This window comes from Jaculus jaculus, chromosome 12 (assembly GCF_020740685.1).
Source record: "Jaculus jaculus isolate mJacJac1 chromosome 12, mJacJac1.mat.Y.cur, whole genome shotgun sequence".
NCBI classification, from domain to species: Eukaryota; Metazoa; Chordata; class Mammalia; order Rodentia; family Dipodidae; genus Jaculus; species Jaculus jaculus.
In genome coordinates, this window is record NC_059113.1 from 61,957,133 (window position 1) to 61,978,648 (window position 21,516).

Here is a 21,516-nt window from a genome sequence, read left to right on the forward strand (position 1 = left end):
GTGCATTCTTGTGGCACTCATTTGCAGTGTCAAGAAACCCTGTCGTACAGGCACATATACACTCCCCCACACACACATGAAAATAGATAAATGAAATTTTATTTCTGTTTTGTCTTCTTTTTTTTTTTTGAGGTCAGGTCTCACTGTAGCTCAGGCCAACCTGGAATTCACTATGGAGTCTCAGGGTGGCCTCGAACTCATTGTGATTCACCTACCTCTGCCTCTCGAGTGCTGGGATTCATTTACAGTACCACCATGCCTGGCAATAAAATTTTATTTTAAAAGGAGTAGAGAGACTCGGTCCTCCAGCCCGAGGCTCTGCGACGTGAAGCCGAGGGGGCCGCGAAGTTGATATTGTATATATGTAATTACAATGATTGTAATGGGGAGGTAATATGATGGAGAATGGAATTTCAAACGGGAAAGTGTGGGGGTGGGGAGGGAGGGAATTACCATGGGATATATTTTATAATCATGAAAAATGTTAATAAAAATTAAAAAAAAAAAAAGTGTGCACCACATCATGGCAAGCCACTTCCCCATCTGCCATCTTCCCACAGCATCCAAGACCTGAGACAGCAACAGCCTGCCCAAACTCCCTCCCCTTGCGTTGGCAGGGTTGGTCATGCACCTAGGCCCTGGTGAGGGGCAGGTCGTTGGCCCTGAGTCTGGGAGTTAAGGCACTACCAGAAGAGAAGGCTGCCCAGCCCTCCTCCAGCCTGGACCCCAGGGCTCACTGTTGCTGAGCCCATGTCAAACTTGTTCCATGTTTTTGTTTAGTTCCTTTGTAGCTCCCCCACCCTTTCTGGTGATTGATGTAGAAAAGAAAGCTAGCTGTTCAGAGCCCTTGGAAGTAGGGAGGGGAAGTCAAGGTAAGGCTGGAGGGGCAGGGTTTGCCAAAGGCCTGGGCAGCGTCTTCAGATCATCTGGCACCCTCTGGATGGGAGCCCCAAGGAAGCCTCCTGTGCAGGGTCCCTGGGCTCTGCTAGTCCCACCCTCTCCTCAGCCGAGGTGATGGCAGAGGCAGAACAGAACTGCAGCCCGCTTCTCACTGGAGAGGAAAACTTGTGATCGGCTTTGCGGAGAAGGTTCCACCTTACGCTCGTAGTACATTATCTTACCATGTGCTAGGATATCACATTCAAAAGGACAAAAAAAAAAATGTAAAATACTTAAAAGGAGTAGAGAGATGTACAAGGTGGCACAGGCATCTGGAGTTTGTTTAGAGTGGCTAGAGGCCCTGATGTCCACATTCTCGCTTCTCTATCTCTTTCTCTCTCTCAAATAAATATAAAAAATGTTAGTCAGGCATGGTGGCACACACCTTTAATCCCAGCACTCAGGAGGCAGAGGTAGGAGGACTGCTGTCAGTTCGAGGCCACCCTGAGACTCCATAGTGAATTCCGGTCAGCCTGGGCTAGAGTGAGACCCTACCTCGAAAAACCAAAAAAAAAAAAAAAATTAATAAATTAATAAATACAAATAAAATGTTCTATTTTATTTGTATTTATTTATTTGAGGGAGAGAAAGAGGCAGATGGATAGATAGATAGATAGATAGATAATAGATCAATAGATAGAGATGGAGAGAATATGCATGCCAGGACCTCCAGCCATGGCAAACAAACTCCAGATGCATACATCACCTTGTACATCAGGCTTATGTGGGTCCTGGGGAATTGAACCTGGGTCCTTTGGCTTTGCAGGCAAGAGCCTTAACTGCTAAGCCATATCTCCAGCCCAAAATATTCTTTCTTTCTTTTTATTTATTTCTTTTTATTTTTATTTTTTTTTTAAATTTTTTATTTATTTGAGAGCAACAGACACAGAGAGAAAGACAAATAGAGAGAGAGAGAGAGAGAGAATGGGTTAATGTGAGTTACCTGGGGAACCGAGCCTCGAACCAGGGTCCTTAGGCTTCACAGGCAAGCGCTTAACCGCTAAGCCAGCTCTCCAGCCCTTATTTTTATTTTTATTTTTTGGTTTTTCGAGGTAAGGTCTCACTCTGGTTCAGGCTGACCTGGAATTCACTCTGTAGTCTCAGGGTGGCCTTGAACTCATGGTGATCTTCCTACCTCTGACTCCTGAGTGCTGGGATTAAAGATGTACACCACCACACCTGGCCCAAAATATTATTTTTTAAAAAATTTTTATTAGCATTTTCCATGATTATATAAAAAAAATCCCATGGTTATTCCCTCCCTCCCTCCCTTCACTTTCCCCTTTGACCAAAATATTCTTTAAAAAAAGAGAAAGTGGGCTGGAGAGATGGTTTAGCGGTTAAGCACTTGCCTGTGAAGCCTAAGGATGCCGGTTCGAGGCTCGGTTCCCCAGGTCCCACATTAGCCAGATGCACAAGGGGGCACATGCATCTGGAGTTCGTTTGCAGAGGCTGGAAGCCCTGGCATGCCCATTCTCTCTCTCTTCCTCTATCTGTCTTTCTCTCTGTGTCTGTCACTCTCAAATAAATAAATAAATAATTTAAAAAAAATTTAAAAAAAGGAGAAAGTTTTTCGGCCAAGCATGGTAGCTCATGCCTTTAATTCTAGCACTTGGGAGGCAGAGGTAGGAGGATTGCCGTGAGTTTGAGGCCACCCTGATACTACATAGTGAATTCCAGGTCACCCCGGGCTAGAGCAAGACCCTACCTCAAAAAAACAAAAGAGAAGTTTGGAGGGCTGGAGAGATGGCTTAGCAGTTAAGTGCTTGCCTATGAATCCTAAGGACCCCGGTTCAAGGCTTGATTCCCCAGGATCCATGTTAGCCAGATGCACAAAGGGGCATATGCATCTAGAATTCGCAGTGGCTGGAGGCCCTGGCATGCCCATTCTCTCTCTTTTATCTGCCTCTTTCTCTCTCTGTCGCTCTCAACTACATAAATAAAAATGAACAAAAAAATTAGTTAAAAAAGAGAGGTTGGAGAGATTGCTTACTGGTTAAGGTACTTCCCAACAAGCAAAAGGACCCAGGTTTGATTCCCCAGTACCTACCTAAAGCCAGATGCCCAAGATAGCACATGTGTATGGAGTTCATTTGCAGTGGTTAGAGTATCTGGCATGCCCATTCTTTCTCTCTCAAATATATATATTTAAAGGGAGTAGAGCTAGAGAGATGGCTTAGCAGTTAAGGCTCTTGTCTGAGAAGCCTAAGGTCCCAGGTTCGGTTCCTCAGTACCCACATAAACCAGATACACAAGGTGGTGTAGTTGTCTGAAATTCATTTGCAGTATCTGGAGGCTTTGGCATGTCCATTCTGCCTATCTGCCTCTTTTTATCTCTCTCTCCTTTCAACAAATAAATAAATAGCCTGGTGTGGTGGCGCATGCCTTTAATCCCAGCACTCAGGAGGCAAAGGTAGGAGGATTGCCATGAGTTCAAAGCCACCGTGAGACTACACAGTGAATTCCAGGTTAGCCTGGGCTAGAGTGAAACCCTACCTCAAACTCCCCCCTCCAATAAATAAATAAATAAAGCATTTAAAAATATTTATTAGGGCTGGAGAGATGGCTTAGCGGTTAAGTGTTTGCCTGTGAAGTCTAAGGACCCCGGTTCCAGGCTCAGTTCCCTAGGTCCCACGTTAGCCAGATGCACAAGGGGGCGCACGCGTCTGGAGTTCGTTTGCAGAGGCTGGAAGCCCTGGCGCACCCATTCTCTCTCTCTCCCTCTATCTGTCTTTCTCTCTGTGTCTGTCGCTCTCAAATAAAAAAAAATTAAAAATAAATAAATAAAAATATTTATTAGCCAGGGCGTGGTGGTACACACCTTTAATCCCAGCACTGGGGAGGCAGAGGTAGGACTGCTGTGAGTTAGAGGCCAGCCTGAGACTACATACTGAATTCCAGGTCAGCCTGGGCTGGAGCAAAACCCTACCTTGAAAAAAACAAACAAACAAACAAAAAAAAATTGATTGATTTGAGAGAGAAAGAGAAGCAGATCAAGAGAGAGAAAGGGCACACCAGGGCCTCCAGTCACTATAAATAAACTCCAGACGCATGTGCCACTTTACACATCTGGCTTAAGTGGGCAATGGGGAATTAAGCCTAGGTCCTTAGACTTTACAGGCAAGCGCCTTAATGGCCATCTCTCCAGTCCCTTTAAAAATTTTTGTATTTATTTATTTATTTATTTTTGTTTGTTTTTCCAAGTAGGGTTTCACTTAACCCAGGCTGACCTGGAATTCACTATATAGTCTCAGGGTGGCCTCAGTCTCACAGCAATTCTTCTACCACTGCCTTCCAACTTCTGGGATTAAATGTGTGTGCCACATGCCTGGAAATTCTTTTTTTTTTTTGGTTTTGTTTTTTTGTTTTTTGTTTTTAGAGGTAGGGTCTCACTCTAGCCTAGGCTGACCTGGAATTTACTATGAAATCTCAGGGTGGCCTCGAACACAGAGCTGCATATCCACTCTAGGTCGCCAGGGGCAGCATAGAGTTCAGACTCACCATTGTGCATGAGCGTCGGGTTAAATGAGGTGAGGAGGTTGCCAGAGGCCTTCTGTCCTAGTGGCAGCTGTAGCCGCCGCCTCCCACGACTCCTGTCCAAGCAGCAGTCACATGAATACCAGCTCCTGGCACGCAACACACACTCAAGAGTCCTTTGCTTTACCCAGAGGCAGTCCTCCTCTCCAGGAACACCCTTCCCTCTTCCTTCTTTCATGAGGTAAAGCTGTGCCTGCCTCCAAAGCTGAGTGGCCTCCTGCCTTTGCATCAGGATATTGCCATCAATTTGTAAAAGAAAGTGAAACCCAGAGATTCTAGCAGTCTCCGAAAGTGCCTATCCAGTCTTTCCCCCAAGTTCGTTAGGCAGATCATGGTGAGGCATTCTATCTCCAAGTTTACAGAAGACTGGACATTCTCCAAGGATGCCCCCTGCTGCTTCTTTTAACTCTTTAATTTTTTAAAAAATCTTTTAAAATAGTTTCTTTATTATTATTTATTTACAAGGGGAGAAGGAGGGAAAGAATGGGCAAGTCAGGGCTTCTAGCCACTGGAAACAAACTGCAGATGCATTTGCCACCACGTGAGTATTGCGGAACTGAACATGGATGGCAGACAGGTGCCTTAACAGCTGAGCCATCTCTCTAGCACTCTTATTTATTTAATTAATTTATTATTTGTTTTTTCGAGGTAGGGTCTCACTCTAGCTCAGGCTGACCTGGAATTCACTATGTAGTCTCAGGGTGGCCTCGAACTCATGGCAATCCTCCTACGTTTGCCTCCCAAGTGCTGGGATTGAAGGGGTGCACCACCACACGTGGCCTTTTTAAAATTATTTATTTATTTATTGTTGTTTTTTTTAATTTTTATTAACATTTTCCATGATTATAAAATATATCCTATGGTAATTCCCTCCCTCCCCACCCCCACACTTTCCCATTTGAAATTCCATTCTCCATCATATTACCTCCCCATTACAATCATTGTAATTACATATATACAATATCAACCTATTAAGTACCCTCCTCCCTTCCTTTCTCTTCCCTTTATGTCTCCTTTTCAACTTACTGGCCTCTGCTACTAAGTATTTTCATTCTCACGCAGAAGCCCAGTCATCTGTAGCTAGGATCCACATATGAGAGAGAACATGTGGCGCTTGGCTTTCTGGGCCTAGGTTACCTCACTTAGTATAATACTTTCCAGGTCCATCCATTTTTCTGCAAATTTCATAACTTCATTTTTCTTTACCGCTGAGTAGAACTCCATTGTATAAATGTACCACATCTGCATTATCCACTCATCTGTTGAGGGACATCTAGGCTGGTTCCATTTCCCAGCTATTATAAATTGAGCAGCAATAAACATGGTTGAGCATGTACTTCTAAGGAAATGAGATGAGTCCTTTGGATATATGCCTAGGAGCGCTATAGCTGGGTCATATGGTAGATCAATCTCTAGCTGTTTTAGGAACCTCCACACTGTTTTCCACAAGGGCTGGACCACATTGCATTCCCACCAGCAGTGCAGAAGGGTTCCTTTTTTTCCACATCCCCGCCAACATTTATGATCATTTGTTTTCATGATGGTGGCCAATCTGACAGGAGTGAGATGGAATCTCAATGTAGTTTTAATCTGCATTTCCCTGATGACTAGTGACGTAGAACATTTTTTTAGATGCTTATATGCCATTCGTATTTCTTCCTTTGAGAACTCTCTATTTAGCTCCATAGCCCATTTTTTGATTGGCTTGTTTGATTCCTTATTATTTAACTTTTTTGAGTTCTTTGTATATCCTAGATATTAATCCTCTATCAGATATATAGCTGGCGAAGATTTTTTCCCATTCTGCAGGTTGCCTCTTTGCTTTTTTCACTGTGTCCTTTGCGGTGCAAAATCTTTGTAATTTCATTAGGTCCCAGTGGTTAATCTGTGGTTTTATTGCCTGAGCAATTGGGGTTGTATTCAGAAAGTCTTTGCCAAGACCAATATGTTGAAGGGTTTCCCCTACTTTTTCCTCTAGCAGTTTCAAAGTTTCCGGTCTGATGTTAAGGTCTTTAATCCATTTGGACTTAATTCTTGTGCATGGTGAGAGAGAAGAATCTATTTTCATCCTTCTGCAGATATTTATCCAGTTTTCAAAACACCATTTGCTGAAGAGGCTGTCTCTTCTCCAATGAGTATTTTTGGCATTTTTATCGAATATCAGGTGGCTATAGCTACTTGGGCTTACATCTGGGTCCTCTATTCTGTTCCACTGATCTACATGTCTGTTTTTGTGCCAGTACCATGCTGTTTTTGTTACTATGGCTCTGTAGTATAGGTTAAAATCAGGTATGGTGATACCACCAGCCTCTTTTTTGTTGCTCAGTATTATTTTAGATATTCAAGGTTTTTTGTGATTCCAAATGAATTTTTGGATTGTTTTTTCTATTTCCATGAAGAAAGCCTTTGGAATTTTGATAGGGATTGCATTAAATGTGTAGATTGCTTTAGGTAAGATTGCCATTTTCACGATATTGATTCTTCCAATCCAGGAACAAGGGATGTTTCTCCATTTTCTAGTGTCTTCTGCAATTTCTCGCTTGAGTGTTTTAAAGTTCTCATTGTATAGATTCTTTACTTCCTTGGTTAGGTTTATTCCAAGGTATTTTATTTTTTTTGATGCAATTGTGAATGGGAGTGATTCTCTGATTTCATCCTATGTGTGTTTGTTGTTAGCATATATGAAGGCTACTGATTTCTGTGTATTTATTTTGTATCCTGCTACATTGCTGTAGGTTTTGATCAGCTCTAACAACTTGCTAGTAGAGTCTTTAGGGTCCTTTATGTATAGAGTCATGTCATCTGCAAATAATGATAACTTGATTTCTTCCTTTCCAATTTGTATCCCTTTTATGTGTGTCTCTTGCCTTATTGCTATGGCTAAGACTTCCAAAACTATATTAAATAGAAGTGGGGACAGTGGACACCCTTGTCTTTTTCCTGATTTTAGTGGAAAAGCTTCCAGTTTTTCCCCATTTAGTATTATGTTGGCTGTAGGCTTGTCATAAATAGCCTTTATTATATTGAGATATGTTCCTTCTATTCCCAGTCTCTGTAGGACTTTTATCATGAAGGGATGTTGGATTTTGTCAAATGCTTTCTCTGCATCTAATGAGATGATCATGTGATTTTTGTCTTTCAACCCGTTTATGTAATGTATTACATTTATAGATTTGCGTATGTTGAACCATCCCTGCATCTCTGGGATAAAGCCTACTTGGTCAGGGTGAATGATCTTTTTGATATACTCTTGTATTCTGTTTGCCAATATTTTGTTGAGAATTTTTGCATCTATGTTCATGAGGGAGATTGGTCTGTAATTTTCTTTTTTTGTTCTATCTTTGCCTGGTTTTGGTATCAGGGTGATGCTGGCCTCATAGAAGGAGTTTGGTAGAATTCCTTCTTTTTCTATTTCCTGGAAAAGCTTAAGAAGCAATGGTGTTAGCTCTTCCTTAAAAGTCTGGTAAAATTCAGCAGTGAATCCATCCGGGCCTGGGCTTTTTTTAGTTGGGAGATTATTGATAACTGTTCTGATTTCCATGTTTGTTATAGGTCTATTTAAGTGATTAATCCCATTTTGATTTAATTTAGGTAGGTCATATAGATCAAGGAAATCATCCATTTCTTTCAGATTTTCATACTTTGTAGAGTATATGCTTTTATAGTATGTCCCTATGATTTTTTGAATTTCTCTGGAATCTGTTGTGATGTTACCTTGTTCATCTCTGATTTTATTAATTTGTGTCTCTTCTCTCTTTCTTTTGGTCAGATTTGCTAAGGGTTTATCAATCTTGTTTATCCTTTCAAAGAACCAACTCTTTGTTTCATTAATTCTTTGGATTGTTCTTTTTGTTTCTATTTCATTAATTTCTGCCCTAATCTTTATTATTTCTTCCCATCTACTGATTTTTGGTTTGCCTTGTTCTTCTTTTTCCAAGGCTTTAAGGTGAAGCATTAGGTCATTTACTTGCGACCTTTCTAATTTCTTAATATAGGCACTTAAGGCTATAAATTTACCTCTTAGAACTGCCTTCATTGTGTCCCAGAGATTTTGGTATGTTGTGTTCTCATTATCATTTGACTCTATAAATTTTTTGATTTCCTTTTTGATTTCTTCATTGACCCACTCATCATTTAGTAGTGTATTGTTTAGTTTCCATGATTTTGTGTATGCTCTATAGCCTTTCTTGCTACTGATTTGTAGTTTAATTCCATTGTGGTCAGATAGAATGCAAGGAATTATTTCAATTTTCCTGAATTTGTTAAGATTTGCTTTGTGTCCTAATATATGGTCTATTTTAGAGAATGTTCCATGTGCTGCTGAAAAGAATGTATATTCTGCAGCCTTTGGATGAAATGTCCTGTATATATCTGTTAGGTCCATTCCTTCTATGACCTCATTTAGTCCAGATGCCTCTCTGTTTATTCTTTCCCTGGATGACCTGTCAATTGATGAGAGTGGGGTGTTAAAGTCACCCACCACCACTGTGTTTGGTGTTATCTGTGACCTTAGTTCTAATAGTGTTTGTTTGACGAATTTGGGAGCCCCCATGTTAGGTGCATATATGTTTAGGATTGTAACGTCCTCCTGTTGGAGTGTGCCCTTAATCAATATAAAGTGACCTTCCTTATCTTTCTTGACTAACGTCGGACTAAAGTCTACCCTGTCTGATATTAGGATAGCAACCCCTGCTTGTTTTCTAGGCCCATTTGCTTGAAACACCGTCTTCCAACCTTTCACCCTAAGATAATGTCTATCCTTTGTAGAAAGGTGAGTTTCTTGGAGACAACAAATTGTAGGATCCTGCTTTTTAACCCAGTCTGCAAATCTATGTCTTTTCGTTGGGGCATTGAGACTGTTGATATTAAGAGATATTATTGAAAGGTGTGTATTTATGTTTGCCTTTTTTTTTTTGTGTGTGTGTGTGTTTCTGGTTCTACCTGTGCTCTCTTCTGTTAACTGGTATTTGAGTATAGCTTGTTTTTTCTAGGTTCCTTATATGTGTGCTTTTCCTTTTGTTCAGCATGGAGGATTCTATCAAGTATTTTCTGTAGAGCTGGTTTTGTCTTCAAATACTCCTTTAACCTGCTTTTGTCATGGAATGTCTTTATTTCTCCATCTATTTGAATGGATAACTTTGCAGGATAAAGTAACCTTGGTTGACAGTTGTTATCTTTCAGAACTTGGAATATATCACTCCAAGCCCTTCTGGCTTTAAAAGTTTGTGTTGAATAATCTGCTGTAATCCTGATGGGCTTGCTTTTGTAGGTAACTTGATTTTTCTCTCTAACTGCTTTCAATATTTTTTCTTTGGTGTGTGTGTTTGGAAGTTTGATTATAATATGGCGAGGAGAGGTTCTTTCTGGGTTTTGTCTGGCTGGGGTTCTAAAGGCTTCCTGTATCTGTATTGGCACCTCTTTCCCAATTTGGGGGAAATTTTCCTCTATGATTTTGTTGAAGATGCCTACTATGCCTCTGGAGTGGAGTTCTTCTCCTTCTACTATGCCCTGAGTTCTTATATTGGATCTTTTCGTAGTGTCTCGAATATCTTGAAATTCCCACTCATACTTTTCTATAAGTTTGTCTTTCTCTTTGTTGGACTGCATTAGGTCTGCCACCTGGTCTTCTAGCTTAGATATTCTGTCCTCTCCCTCATCCATCCTACTGGTGAGATTTTCTACAGAGTTTTTTATTTCATTAACTGTGTTCTGACTGGTTTTTCTTTATTATTTCTATTTCCCTATTTATGTCTTGTATTGCCTTCTTTATTTCATTAAATTGGTGTCCTGCCTCTTCTTTGATTCCTTTGATTTCCTCTTTGATTTCTTCTTTGATTGTTTTCATGTGTTCTTTGACCTCTTTGAACATATTTATAATTATTCTTTTGAACTCTTTCTCAGGCATTTCCTCTAACTCTTTCTCACTGGAGGACATTTCTGATGCATTAATACTTTTAGGTGGATTTATATTGTCTTGCTTTTTAGTGTTTCTTGTGTTATAATGTATATATTTTTGCATCTTGGATTAAGTTAATGCTTGGATTTTCTAGCTAGCTGTGTATTCTTAGCTGTATCAATTGATTTGATGTAATATATTTTCAGGGTAGGACCTTACGGTATTAGGTGTGGCTCTTAAGACTCTCAGAGTATCTACAGAGATGTTCTTAGGGGTTGAGTTTCCCTGCTATAGGAGTATTCAAGCAGGCTGAGTGGAATAAAATACAGGTAGATTCTAAAATTTAACTAAACACTTTACACATTCAATCAAAAACAGCCCCGAGTATGTATGCAAGAGTAGTTATTATAATGACCAGATCCTCTATCAACAAAGAGGTTTAGATTTCTGGTCTGTTGAGGGATCCAAGTCAGCTTGTGACCAAGTGAGACCCTTCCCTGGTGCAATCCCAGTTACCTTGGGTGATTTTGGTCTCAGTCAAGTTGCTGCCTGGGTCGTCGGGATGCTGTTCTGATTTCTGGAGTTGGGCACTTGCTTTTCCTACGGGGCAACCTGAGCCGCTGCTGCTGCCTCTGCTGCTGCTGTAGCTGCCACTGCTGGAGCCACCACTGCTGCTGAAGCTGCTGCTGCTGTGTCCACTGCCGCTGCTCCCCCTGAAGCTGCTGCTGCAGGATCTGCTGCTGCTGCCGCTCCTGGGTCTGCTGCTGCTGGGGCTGCTGGTACCGGTGCTGGAGCCGCTGATTTTGCTCCCGAACTCTGCTCCTGCTTGGGTCCCGTTGTCAGCCCAAGTTGGCGTGGCCGGGTCCCAGGCCGCTGCTCTGTTCGCTGGAGCTGGGCTCAGGCGGTGGGGGAGGGGAGGGAGCCGCGGCTGCTCTGGTTGTCTCGCTGCTCCACGTGTTCTTCTACCTCGCGGTCTGCTCCTCACTGCTCACTGCCGCTCTCCCCTCACGTTTCCCGAGTTGCGGAGAGCGCGGTGTGAGGGGAAAATCCCGCACCTGGCTTTTCCTGGGCTCGAGCCGAGTCTGGCGGTTTTCTGCCGTGCCGCGGCTGCGGCGGTTGGCCGAGCTACCGGAGCCGCTTTTCCCGCCTGTGCAGGCTCTGGATGCTCTATAACTCTTCTACTTCTCCACTGCCGCTTCAATTTCCTATACACCTCACTTTTTAGTAAAAGTGTGTATTTTGCTGAGTTTTTTTTGGTCTTTTTCCCCCCTAGGCAGCTTTGGCGTGGTACCTACGCCGCCATCTTAACCGGAAGTCTCTAAGATTCAGTTTTTAAATCTAGTAAGTTCCTTATTTCTTCATGTTTATCAAATGAGGAAACAAAGAATGCAGAAACAATAAAAATCGAGTCTATTATTGTTTTTTTTGAGGTAGGGTCTCCCTCTGGGTCCAGGCTGACTTGGAATTAACTATGTATTCTCAGGGTGGCCTTGAACTCACAGCAATCCTCCTCTGCTTCCTGAATGCTGGGATTAAAGGCATGCGCCACCTTGCCAGGCTTCTTTTTTTATTTTTTAAAATTGAAATGCTAGCCAGGCGTGGTGGCACATGCCTTTAATCTCAGCATTTGGGAGGCAGAGGTAGGACCCTGAGACTACATAGTGAATTCCAGGTCAGTCTGGACTAGAGCAAAGCACTTTCTCAAAAAACCAAAAAGGACTAAAGAGATGGTTTAGTGGCAAACAGCTAAAGGCATGCGCCACCACGCCTGGCTTTTTTTTTTCATTATTTTTTTTTTAATTGAAATACTAGTTGGGCTTGGTGGCGCATGCCTTTAATCCCAGCATTTTAGGAGGCAGAAGTAGGAGGACTGAAGTGAGTTTGAGGCCACCCTGAGACTGCATAATGAATTCCAGGTCAGCCTGAGCTAGAGAGACACTACCTCGAAAAATAAAAAACACAAACAAGGGCTGGAGAGATGGCTTAGCGGTTAAGCGCTTGCCTGTGAAGCCTAAGGACCCCGGTTTGAGGCTCGGTTCCCCAGGTCCCACGTTAGCCAGATGCACAAGGGGGCGCACGCGTCTGGAGTTCGTTTGCAGAGGCTGGAAGCCCTGGCGCGCCCATTCTCTCTCCCTCCCTCTATCTGTCTTTCTCTCTGTGTCTGTCGCTCTCAAATAAATAAATAAAAAATAAAAAAAAACACAAACAAACGACAACAAAAACAGCGTTGGAGAACTAATGACTTAGCCTTTAAAGGCAATTGCTTGCAAAGCCTGACAGCCTGGGTTCGATTTTCCACTACTTACTTAGAACCTGATGTACAAAGGGGCACATGTGTCTGGAGTTCATTTACAGAGGCAGGAGGCCCTAGTGCGCCCATACTCTCTCTCTCTCCCCCTTGCTCTCTCAACAAATAAATAAATAAATAATAAAATACTAAGCCAAGATATAACAAAACAAAGCAAAAAAAGGGGGGGCTGGAGAGATGGTTTAGCAGTTAAGGCATTCGCCTGCAATGCCAAAGGATCCCGCCTTGACTCCCCAGAACCCACATAAGCCAGATGCACAAGGGGGCACATGAATCTGGAGTGTGTTTGCCATAGCTGGAGGCCCTGGTAGGCCCGTTCTCTCTATTTCTCTCTCTCAAATAAATAGATAAAATATATTTGAAAAAAAAAAAAAAAGCCCTTCAGTGGTTCCTAACTCCCCCAGGGCAAATGCGGATGTTTTGACTCTCAGGAGCTGCAGGTCTCATTGAATTCCCTCCCAGATATCCTGTAGCTACTGCCTTAGGAGGATATCCTTCAATAGATCATCCCTGCTGCTCTCCGTCCTGTCCCGTTCTTCTTGAGCTGCACCAGTGCTCAGTCCTTACCTGTTGCTTGCACAGACTGTAGCACCCAGCCATGGTAACTTCCAGGCAGGCATGAGTAATACCTAAACGTGTTAATCCCAAGTCTGACACTGCTCTAGGCAGTTTGCAGACATAATTCATATAATCCATACAATTCGAAGATTAATGCTTCCTCATTTTTTACCAGTACCAAAATTAAAGCACCTACATGTCAGCTAACTTGCTTCAATGTTTAAAGGGCTAAACTAGAGTTTGAAGCTGGCAGTCTAGTTTCCAGCTAAGAGATGAAGCAGGAGGATGGGATCTCGGAGGAAGACTCAGTTTGCTCGGTATACTTTACATCTAAGGGGGTTTCCCCGATCTAGCGTTTTGCTCTTAGGGAGTTCATCTCCTAGAGGTCATGGATAATTTCGGGAGCCGTGGGGGAGGAGAGGAGAGGGGAGGGGAGGGGAGGGAGGGGAGGAGAAGAGAGCGGAGGAGGAAGGGAGGGGAGGAGGAAGAGAGGGGAGGTGAGGGAGAGGGTTGAGAGCAGGGGCTTGGCCAGGATGGGCTGGAGTCTCGGGAGTCAAACTACAACTCCCAGGAGGCACTGGGAGCCCACGGCCCGCGCGACATTACAACGGGAGAGGGCGCAGTCGGGCTCGGGCCGCCGGGCGGGTGGACGGCTTGGGCGGCTCCGCTCGGACCCGGGTCCAGGCTCTGGCTCGAGGTGAGTACTCAGTCACCCGCAGACCCGGGCCGACGCTCGGCCGCGCAGTCCGCATCCGCCACCTCTGCGCTGAGTGCGCATGGGCGCGGGGAGGGGCCTGGCATCCACCATATGGGGGACCCAGGCCGGACTCTGGGACACCGCGGAGGGAGCGCTCACGTGGGAACCGCGGGCCGCATCGCTCGCACGCTGCTCTCCGGAGCACGGCGCTGTGAGTCGCACGTCCGCAGACCAGACAGGCTTCAGGGTTCGGGATCTCACATCTCTGAGTAGGGGTCAGACCCGCCCCCTAAACGAGGGTGCCCAAGAACAAGGCAGACCCGCTAGATGTACCTGAGGACCCTTCCGCCCTCCCCGCAAGCCACTAGGTAGAAAGGAGAGCTGTTGTCCAGGCTTGGCCTGTGTGTTTGGGAAGGTAGTTTAAGGGAGAAGAGGTTGCCCAGGGCTGAGGATTCTGGTGTCCACGTGGAGAGGTGGTACAGGCCATCTGAATTTGGATCCTTTCAACTCCATCCTCTGCCTCTCCAATAGATGGGAGCAACTCTCACTGGACTGAGCTTGTCAGCAGCATCTTTTGCTGACCGTCAGCCTTGAAGTCCTCGAAGAATTCCTGACCGATCACACTCTTCTTGCCCTGCCTTGAGATCGCCTCTGTGTCGGGTCCTCAGCCCCAGTGGCTGCCCAATCCAACGAAGGAGCGGGACCATGATACTGACTTTGATGCTGGGCTGCAGTCCTCGGGGCGGGCCTTCACTTCGACCCCTCTTGGGGACCTCACTGTCACTCCGGGCCCGCTCAACATCAGCTACGGACACCCACCATGTGGAGCTGGCACGAGAGCGCTCCAAGACTGTCACTTCCTTTTACAACCAATCTGCCATCGACGTGGCTGCAGAGAAGGTGCGTTGCCGGGCTGGACAGCAGGGTCAGGAACTGGATGGAGTGTGTTCAGGGAAAGGGTAGAAATAATGTGTTTGGGTTGGGGTATAGGAGGTCTTTTGCTCAAGGTCCATCTACCCTTTCAGCCTTCAGTCCGCCTTACTCCCACCATGATGCTATATTCAGGCCGCTCACAGGACGGCAGCCACCTTCTGGTAAGGCTCCCATTCCTTTCTTCGCCTCTCCTACAGGTGCTCTAGCCAGCTGCTCAGGCCCTTGCCTTTTTTTGTTACAGAAAAGTGGTCGCTATCTGCAGCAGGAGCTGCCAGTGAGGATCGCTCACCGCATCAAGGGCTTCCGTAGCCTTCCTTTCATTATTGGTTGCAACCCTACCATACTACATGTGGTAAGGTAGAGGGGACCTTCAGTCTGTGCACACTGCCCACGATGTAAGTGAGGAGCCCAAGCCCAGAGTGGCACAGACTTACCTGCCAAGGTGTCAAGGATGCATGGAACTGAGCCCCAAGCCTTCAAAGGCCAAGGCTACATATTCATGGAGGCTGAAAAAAAGTGGGGGTGTGCATTGGGTTGGGTGGTGATTCCCCCAGAAATAGGTATGGGTGCCTGTTTTCTACCTAGTGCAATTCTTATACTTCTTCCACACAGCATGAGCTATACATTCGGGCCTTCCAGAAGCTTACAGACTTCCCACCGGTGAGGATGGGCTGAGCAGAGTGAGGGGCTGAGAAGTCAGGGTTGGACCACCTGTGCTCATGACTCTATGCTCTGCAGATAAAAGACCAGGCAGATGAAGCCCAGTATTGCCAGCTGGTGCGACAGCTGCTAGATGACCACAAGGATGTTGTGACCCTCCTAGCTGAGGGCCTTCGTGAAAGCCGGAAGCACATACAGGTTAGGGGCGGCAAGGATAGGCTTGGTGAAGTTAGGGGGCTGAAAAGGACACAGGTTTCTGAGGTTCTACTCTTTACAGGATGAAAAGCTTGTTCGTTACTTTTTGGACAAGACGCTGACTTCAAGGCTTGGTATCCGCATGTTGGCCACTCACCACCTGGCACTGCATGAGGATAAGGTGGGACTCCGAGACCTGAGAGCAGCCTAAGAACGTTAAACGTGTAAAGAAAACTGAGCCATGCCCCATTTAGGCTGGGCATCAGCTTCGAGGCATTTGGCGGCTGAGGTGGGGTGGAGGTGTTGCTAGTCCTGACTTTCTTTCTCCTGCCAGCCTGACTTTGTTGGCATCATCTGCACTCGTCTCTCACCAAAGAAGATTATTGAGAAATGGGTGGATTTTGCCAGGTGAGGCTGGAATGGTGCCAGGTATAGATATCTGGGGGCAGAAGGTTTCTGTCAGAGTACTTGCTTGGGACAGGGTTTCTTTTATGTTTTGGTTTGGTTTTTTTGAAAAAGGGTCTTACCCAGGTGCCCAGGTTAGCTCAGGACTTTTTTGATTCTCCTGCTTTAACCTCCCTAAAGCTGGGATTATAGGGTTAAAGTTTCTCAACATTAGCATCTTAAGTCAAGGTGATGTTTTTCTAGCACATGGCTGTCCTCTGTATTTTAAGCTGTTTAGCAGGATCTTTGGCTTCTATTTACTTGATGCCAGAAATGCTCCTCAGTGTGACAAGCAAATACATTGCCAAGTGTCCCTTAGCAGAGCAGAATCATCTCCACTTGAGACCTACTACTCTAGGGGCATTTGCCTGAACCCTTCTATCCACAGACGCCTGTGTGAACACAAGTATGGCAATGCTCCCCGTGTTCGCATCAATGGACATGTGGCTGCCCGCTTCCCCTTCATCCCTATGCCACTAGACTACATTCTTCCTGAGCTGCTCAAGAATGCCATGAGGTGGGCAGGCTGCATGTGTTGGGTGGGGGTGGAAGGGATATAGGAACTGGGCTGCTACCACTACTTCTTTCCCTCCTGTGTAGAGCCACAATGGAGAGTCATCTAGATACTCCCTACAATGTTCCAGATGTGGTTATCACCATCGCCAACAATGATATTGATCTGGTCATCAGGTTTGCCCAAGTGGAGCTGGGCTGGGTTGATGGGTGTTTTGGGCACTATTTATAACTTGCTGTGTAGGACCTTGAGCCAGTACCTTGAAGTATGGTCAGAAAAGATATTCTCTAGTCCTGAGATTGCTAGAAGATGGACAGTAATGGATCTGGAGTTTGGTGAGGGGCCTGGAGTTGAGAAACCAGTCTTTTTTTTTTTTTTTTTTTTTTTTTTTTTGAGGTAAGGTCTCACTCTAGCTCAGGCTGACCTGGAATTCGCTATGTAGTCTGAGGGTGGCCTCGAACTCACGGCGATCCTCCTACCTCTGCCTCCCAAGTGCTGGGATTAAAGGCGTGCGCCACCATGCTCAGTGGGAAACCAGTCTTTGATAAGAATAAATGTCAATAATACTAATAAAAGAATAAATGTCAAGTCCTGTGAAAAGATATAAGCAAGCTGTTACCTAGATACAGGTGAGACTGTAGAACAGTAGATTAAACAAAGCATGCTCAAGGGTTTGTTTTGGGTGGACTACATTCTATTTTTGGATGGAAGGAACAAGAAATAAGACTGCTCTGGCTAATCGGGGGCAGTGAGACTTAATCAAACCTCATCAAGCCCATGTTGTTGACATCCTGCCAGGATTTCAGACCGGGGTGGAGGAATTGCTCATAAAGACTTGGATCGTGTCATGGATTACCACTTCACCACAGCTGAGTCCAGCACCCAGGACCCCCGGATCAGCCCACTTTTTGGCCACCTGGATATGCACAGTAGCAGCCAGTCAGGACCCATGCATGGGTGAGACCCCACCTGGCCCAGATTGCGGGGGGGGGGGGTGTTGGCCAGGACACTCAAGCCTCTGAGGCACCTATCCTATCCTCCTGCCTGCCCCTAGTTTTGGCTTCGGGTTGCCCACATCGCGGGCCTATGCGGAGTACCTCGGTGGCTCCCTGCAGCTGCAGTCCCTGCAGGGCATTGGTACAGACGTCTATCTGCGGCTCCGCCACATCGATGGCCGGGAGGAAAGCTTCCGAATCTGACTCCATGGCTTTGGCCTGCTTGTCTGCTGTACCTCCTGCCAGGACCATCTGGGGCCAGCAGGATGCCACTCTGTTCCAATCACTACTGCATCTTGGGTCTTAGGGCCCCAGACAGATGGACTTACATGGAGCTGGGCACCACTCCTCCTTAGAAGGGCCCATTGCTTCCTTACCTCCAGGCCTTGGAGGGAAGGAAGCTGGGGCCTCTGAGGCCTCTAGCTTCAGCTCCTCTGTCCTCAGTCCTGGGGAACTCCTACTCTGACCTGCTGTTTATTATTAAAGTTTGCATTTTGAATGCCCCCTGGGGCCTGTGTGTGAGAAGGGCAGAGCTACTTTTTTGGCCCCTTCTTGGGTTTCCTGGGCCATAGGATGTAAGCTGGTTCTTGTCCTAGTCTCTAACTATCCTGCCACCCTGGCAGACGGGAAAATTGGCCCCAAGGTTCTTGCCTGTTTGATTTGGCAGGAGTGGGGGCCAGTTTGGATGCTTCTGCTCATTTAACAAATAATTGTGGGCTGCAGACAATATTAGAGGCCCAGGTAGTTCTGACTCTTCCTTTCCTGGCAGTCACAGGTTTTAAAGGTGAAGGTCACCAGATTGAGTAGCCACCTGAGCCTGAGTGAGGTTAAAAATACTGTCTGCTAGCTCTGTGGCCAAGACAAGGAATAAGGTTGTACGCCAGCAGGCTACCAACAGAGACCTGGATGTCGCACCACAGAGAGAGGACTCTTCTAGGGAGGGCCAGGGGCTTGGGCAGAAAGGACTCTAGCTAGCAAACTTAAACAGAACTTCCTATGTGGAATTGAACTTCTGATGAAGTCTCAATTGAAAACACCCTATTCACTTTTTTTTTTTCCCCCCAAGGTAGGGTTTCACTCTAGCCCAGGATGACCTGGAATTCACTGTGTAGTCTCAGGCTGGCCTCGAACTCATGGTGATCCTTCAACTTCTGCCTCCCAAGTGCTGGGACTAAAGGCGTGCACCACCGCATTGGGTTTACTTCTAGTTTTATGCGTTGTTGAGGATCCATGTTTAATTTGGTGTGTGTATCATATGTGGTGTGTGTACAGATGCACGTGCTGTATGCATGTGTGTAGAGGTGAGGACTGTGTGTCCTTTCCTATCACTCTTCTACCTCATTTCTTTGAGACAGTCTCTCACTCAACCTGGTGCTCACTGGTTTTCAGCTATACTGGCTGACCAGCAGGCCCCAGTGATCCTCCTGTCTCTGTCCTACCCAGTGCTGGGGTTTCAGGCAAGTATGGCCGTGCCCTTCTTTTTCTTTCCTTCCTTCTTTCTTTTTTTTTAGGTAGGCTTTCACTCTAATTCACGCTGACCTGAAATTCACTATGTGATCTCAGGGTGGCCTTCAACTCATGGTGATCCTATTTCTGCCTCCCAAGTGCTGGGATTAAAGGTGTGCACTACCACGTCCGGCTCTTTTTCTTTCTTTGTTAAACGTGGGTGCTGGGGATCTAACACGGGTCCTCATGCTTGTGCAGCAAGTGCTCTTGCCCATGAGCCATCTCCCTGTTGCTGGGGATTACATGCTAGACAAGCACTCTACTAACTGAGCTACATGCTATATCTCTAGTTTCTGTTTTTCCCTTTATTATTATTATTTTTGAGGTAGGGTCTTGCTTTAGCCTCGACTGGAATTTACTATGTCATTTCAGGGTGGCCTCAAACTCATGGCGATCCTCCTAGCTATGCCTCCTAAGTTCTGGGATTAAAGTCATGTGCCACCACGCCCACCCTAATTTATCGTATTTTTACTCATTTGTAAGCAGAGGAAACAGAATCAACATGCCACAGCTTCTAGCCGCTGCCAACAAATTCTGATACATGTGCCACTTTCTTCATCTGGCTTCACTTGAATACTTGGGCTGTTAGGCTTTGCAGGCAAGTCCCTTAACCACTGAGCCATCTCTCCAGCCCCTCCCCCTTTTTTCCTAAAGGTTTTTTTAAATTTTATTCATTTGAAAGAGAGAAACAGGCAGAGAGAGAGAGAAAGAGAATGGGTGCGCCAGGGCCAAACGCACGTGCCACCTTGTGCATCTGGCTTCCTTTTATTTTGAGATAGAGTCGCATGGTGTAGCCCTGGATAGCTTGAAACTCACTATATAGACCAGGCTAGCCTTGAACTTGCTCTGATCCCTCTTGGCTCTACCTCCTGAGTGCTGTTAGGACAGACCTCTGTCTCTTGATTTCATGCCTGAGTCCTGACAGTTCACTTGAAGCTTGTAGGCTGATACCATCTGCTCCCTCTTTCAGATGGAATAGTTGGGTTGAATAGAGATAGGAAATTGTATCTGGAGGGCAAATGGCAAGTAGTAGGAAGCCACAATGAGAAAAGCTGAAGAGGCAGCGGCAGCCAGGAGAGATGGAGCTTGCAGCACAGGCCTTAGCCTGGGAGCAGTAGGAAAGGGATGGTAAAGCTGAAGTCCCTAGGAACTGACCCAGAAAAGGTTTGTGTCCAAATGATTTGTTTATAAAGAGGCTGGTGGCGGTGGGGAGGGGGCGCATGAGGGAGATCCCCTTCTGCACTGAAAGCAAAAGGTGCTTTCAAAAGGGTAGAGGAGCCGGGCATGGTGGCGCACACCTTTAATCCCAGCACTCGGGAAGCAGATGTAGGATTGCTGTGAGTTTGAGGCCACGCTGAAACTACATAGTGAATTCCAGGTCAGCCTGGCCAGAGTGAGATCCTACCTCGAAAAAAAAAAAAAAGAAAGAAACTAAAAGGGTAGAGGGAAGTAGGTAGGGAAGAAGGCAAAAGTTCAGAGCTAGTAAACTATTCCTCAAAGGAATATTAGGCTCCAGGTCATTGATTAATTCCTTCATTTGACAGTTAATTGTGAAAGTTTGTATTGGGAGATGGGGATGGAAAAGTACTTAAATAGGCTCAAATCTGTTTTCAGCTTTTTCAAGCAGAGCCCGGTGTGATGGTACACGCCTGAAACCCCAGCACTCCTAAGGTTGAAGCAGGAGAATCCTGAGTTCAAGGCTAACCTAGGGTATAAGTCCAGATCTTGTCTCAGTAATGACAAACACCCTTAGCCAAGTGTCAAAGAAGAGTCTCAGGTGCTGGCCTTAGAATGTGCTGACAGGCAATCGAAGTGCACAAGAACAGCACAAAAGGATCTGGTGCAATCCCTACATAGTTCTAGAAGTTGTAAGATGTTATAAGTCGCTATTTGATTGGAGGAGACACAGTAAGGTTGATGCATGCAGTAACTCTGGTCCTTAATCAGGAAGACCATAATTGATAACTGAAATGTCAGGTAAAGTGTCAAGTGAGGTATCTGCATCTTGAAGCTAACAATTCTGAAAATGGGTTGGGAGAGAAGGCATTACTTTGTTTTCAAGGTAAGGTCTCGCTCTAGCCCAGGCTGGCCTGGAATTCACTATGTAGTCTCAGGGTGGCCCTGAACTCACTGTGATCCTCCTACCTCTGCCTCCCAAGTGCTGGGATTAAGGGTGTTCTCCACCACACTGGGCTCATTTGTTTTTTTTTTGAGGTAGGATCTCACTCTAACCCAGGCTGACTTGGGACTCACTGAGATCCTGCAACCCCTGCCTTCCAAGTGCTGGGATTAAAGGCATGCATCACAACACCCAGCTAAGGCACTTCAATTTTG

General features: G+C 45.5%; 2 protein-coding genes across 2 annotated transcripts in view; one reads left to right on the forward strand and one right to left on the reverse strand.

Moving 5' to 3' along the window:
* Positions 1–21,516, reverse strand: part of Znf668 (zinc finger protein 668) — a 704,021-nt gene that overhangs the window by 44,976 nt on the left and 637,529 nt on the right. The gene's annotated exons all lie outside the window — the stretch shown is intronic.
* On the forward strand, positions 14,027–18,179 carry Bckdk (branched chain keto acid dehydrogenase kinase). The gene is made up of 12 exons (XM_004671046.2): positions 14,027–14,146; positions 14,467–14,835; positions 14,961–15,029; positions 15,110–15,220; positions 15,481–15,528; positions 15,607–15,726; positions 15,806–15,904; positions 16,058–16,131; positions 16,556–16,684; positions 16,768–16,857; positions 17,480–17,638; positions 17,736–18,179. Exons 2-12 carry the CDS (start codon positions 14,641–14,643, stop codon positions 17,878–17,880), a joined length of 1,239 nt encoding a protein of 412 aa, XP_004671103.1. The 5' UTR covers positions 14,027–14,146; positions 14,467–14,640; the 3' UTR covers positions 17,881–18,179.

What these genes read in the sequence shown, in the direction of transcription:
- Bckdk (XM_004671046.2), top strand. Translation starts at nt 14,641, where the DNA reads ATGATACTGACTTTGATGCTGGGCTGCAGTCCTCGGGGCGGGCCTTCA. An exon ending in AGCTTACAGACTTCCCACCG is followed by an intron (nt 15,529 to 15,606) that starts GTGAGGATGGGC and finishes TATGCTCTGCAG; the next exon opens with ATAAAAGACCAGGCAGATGA. An exon ending in AAATGGGTGGATTTTGCCAG is followed by an intron (nt 16,132 to 16,555) that starts GTGAGGCTGGAA and finishes TTCTATCCACAG; the next exon opens with ACGCCTGTGTGAACACAAGT.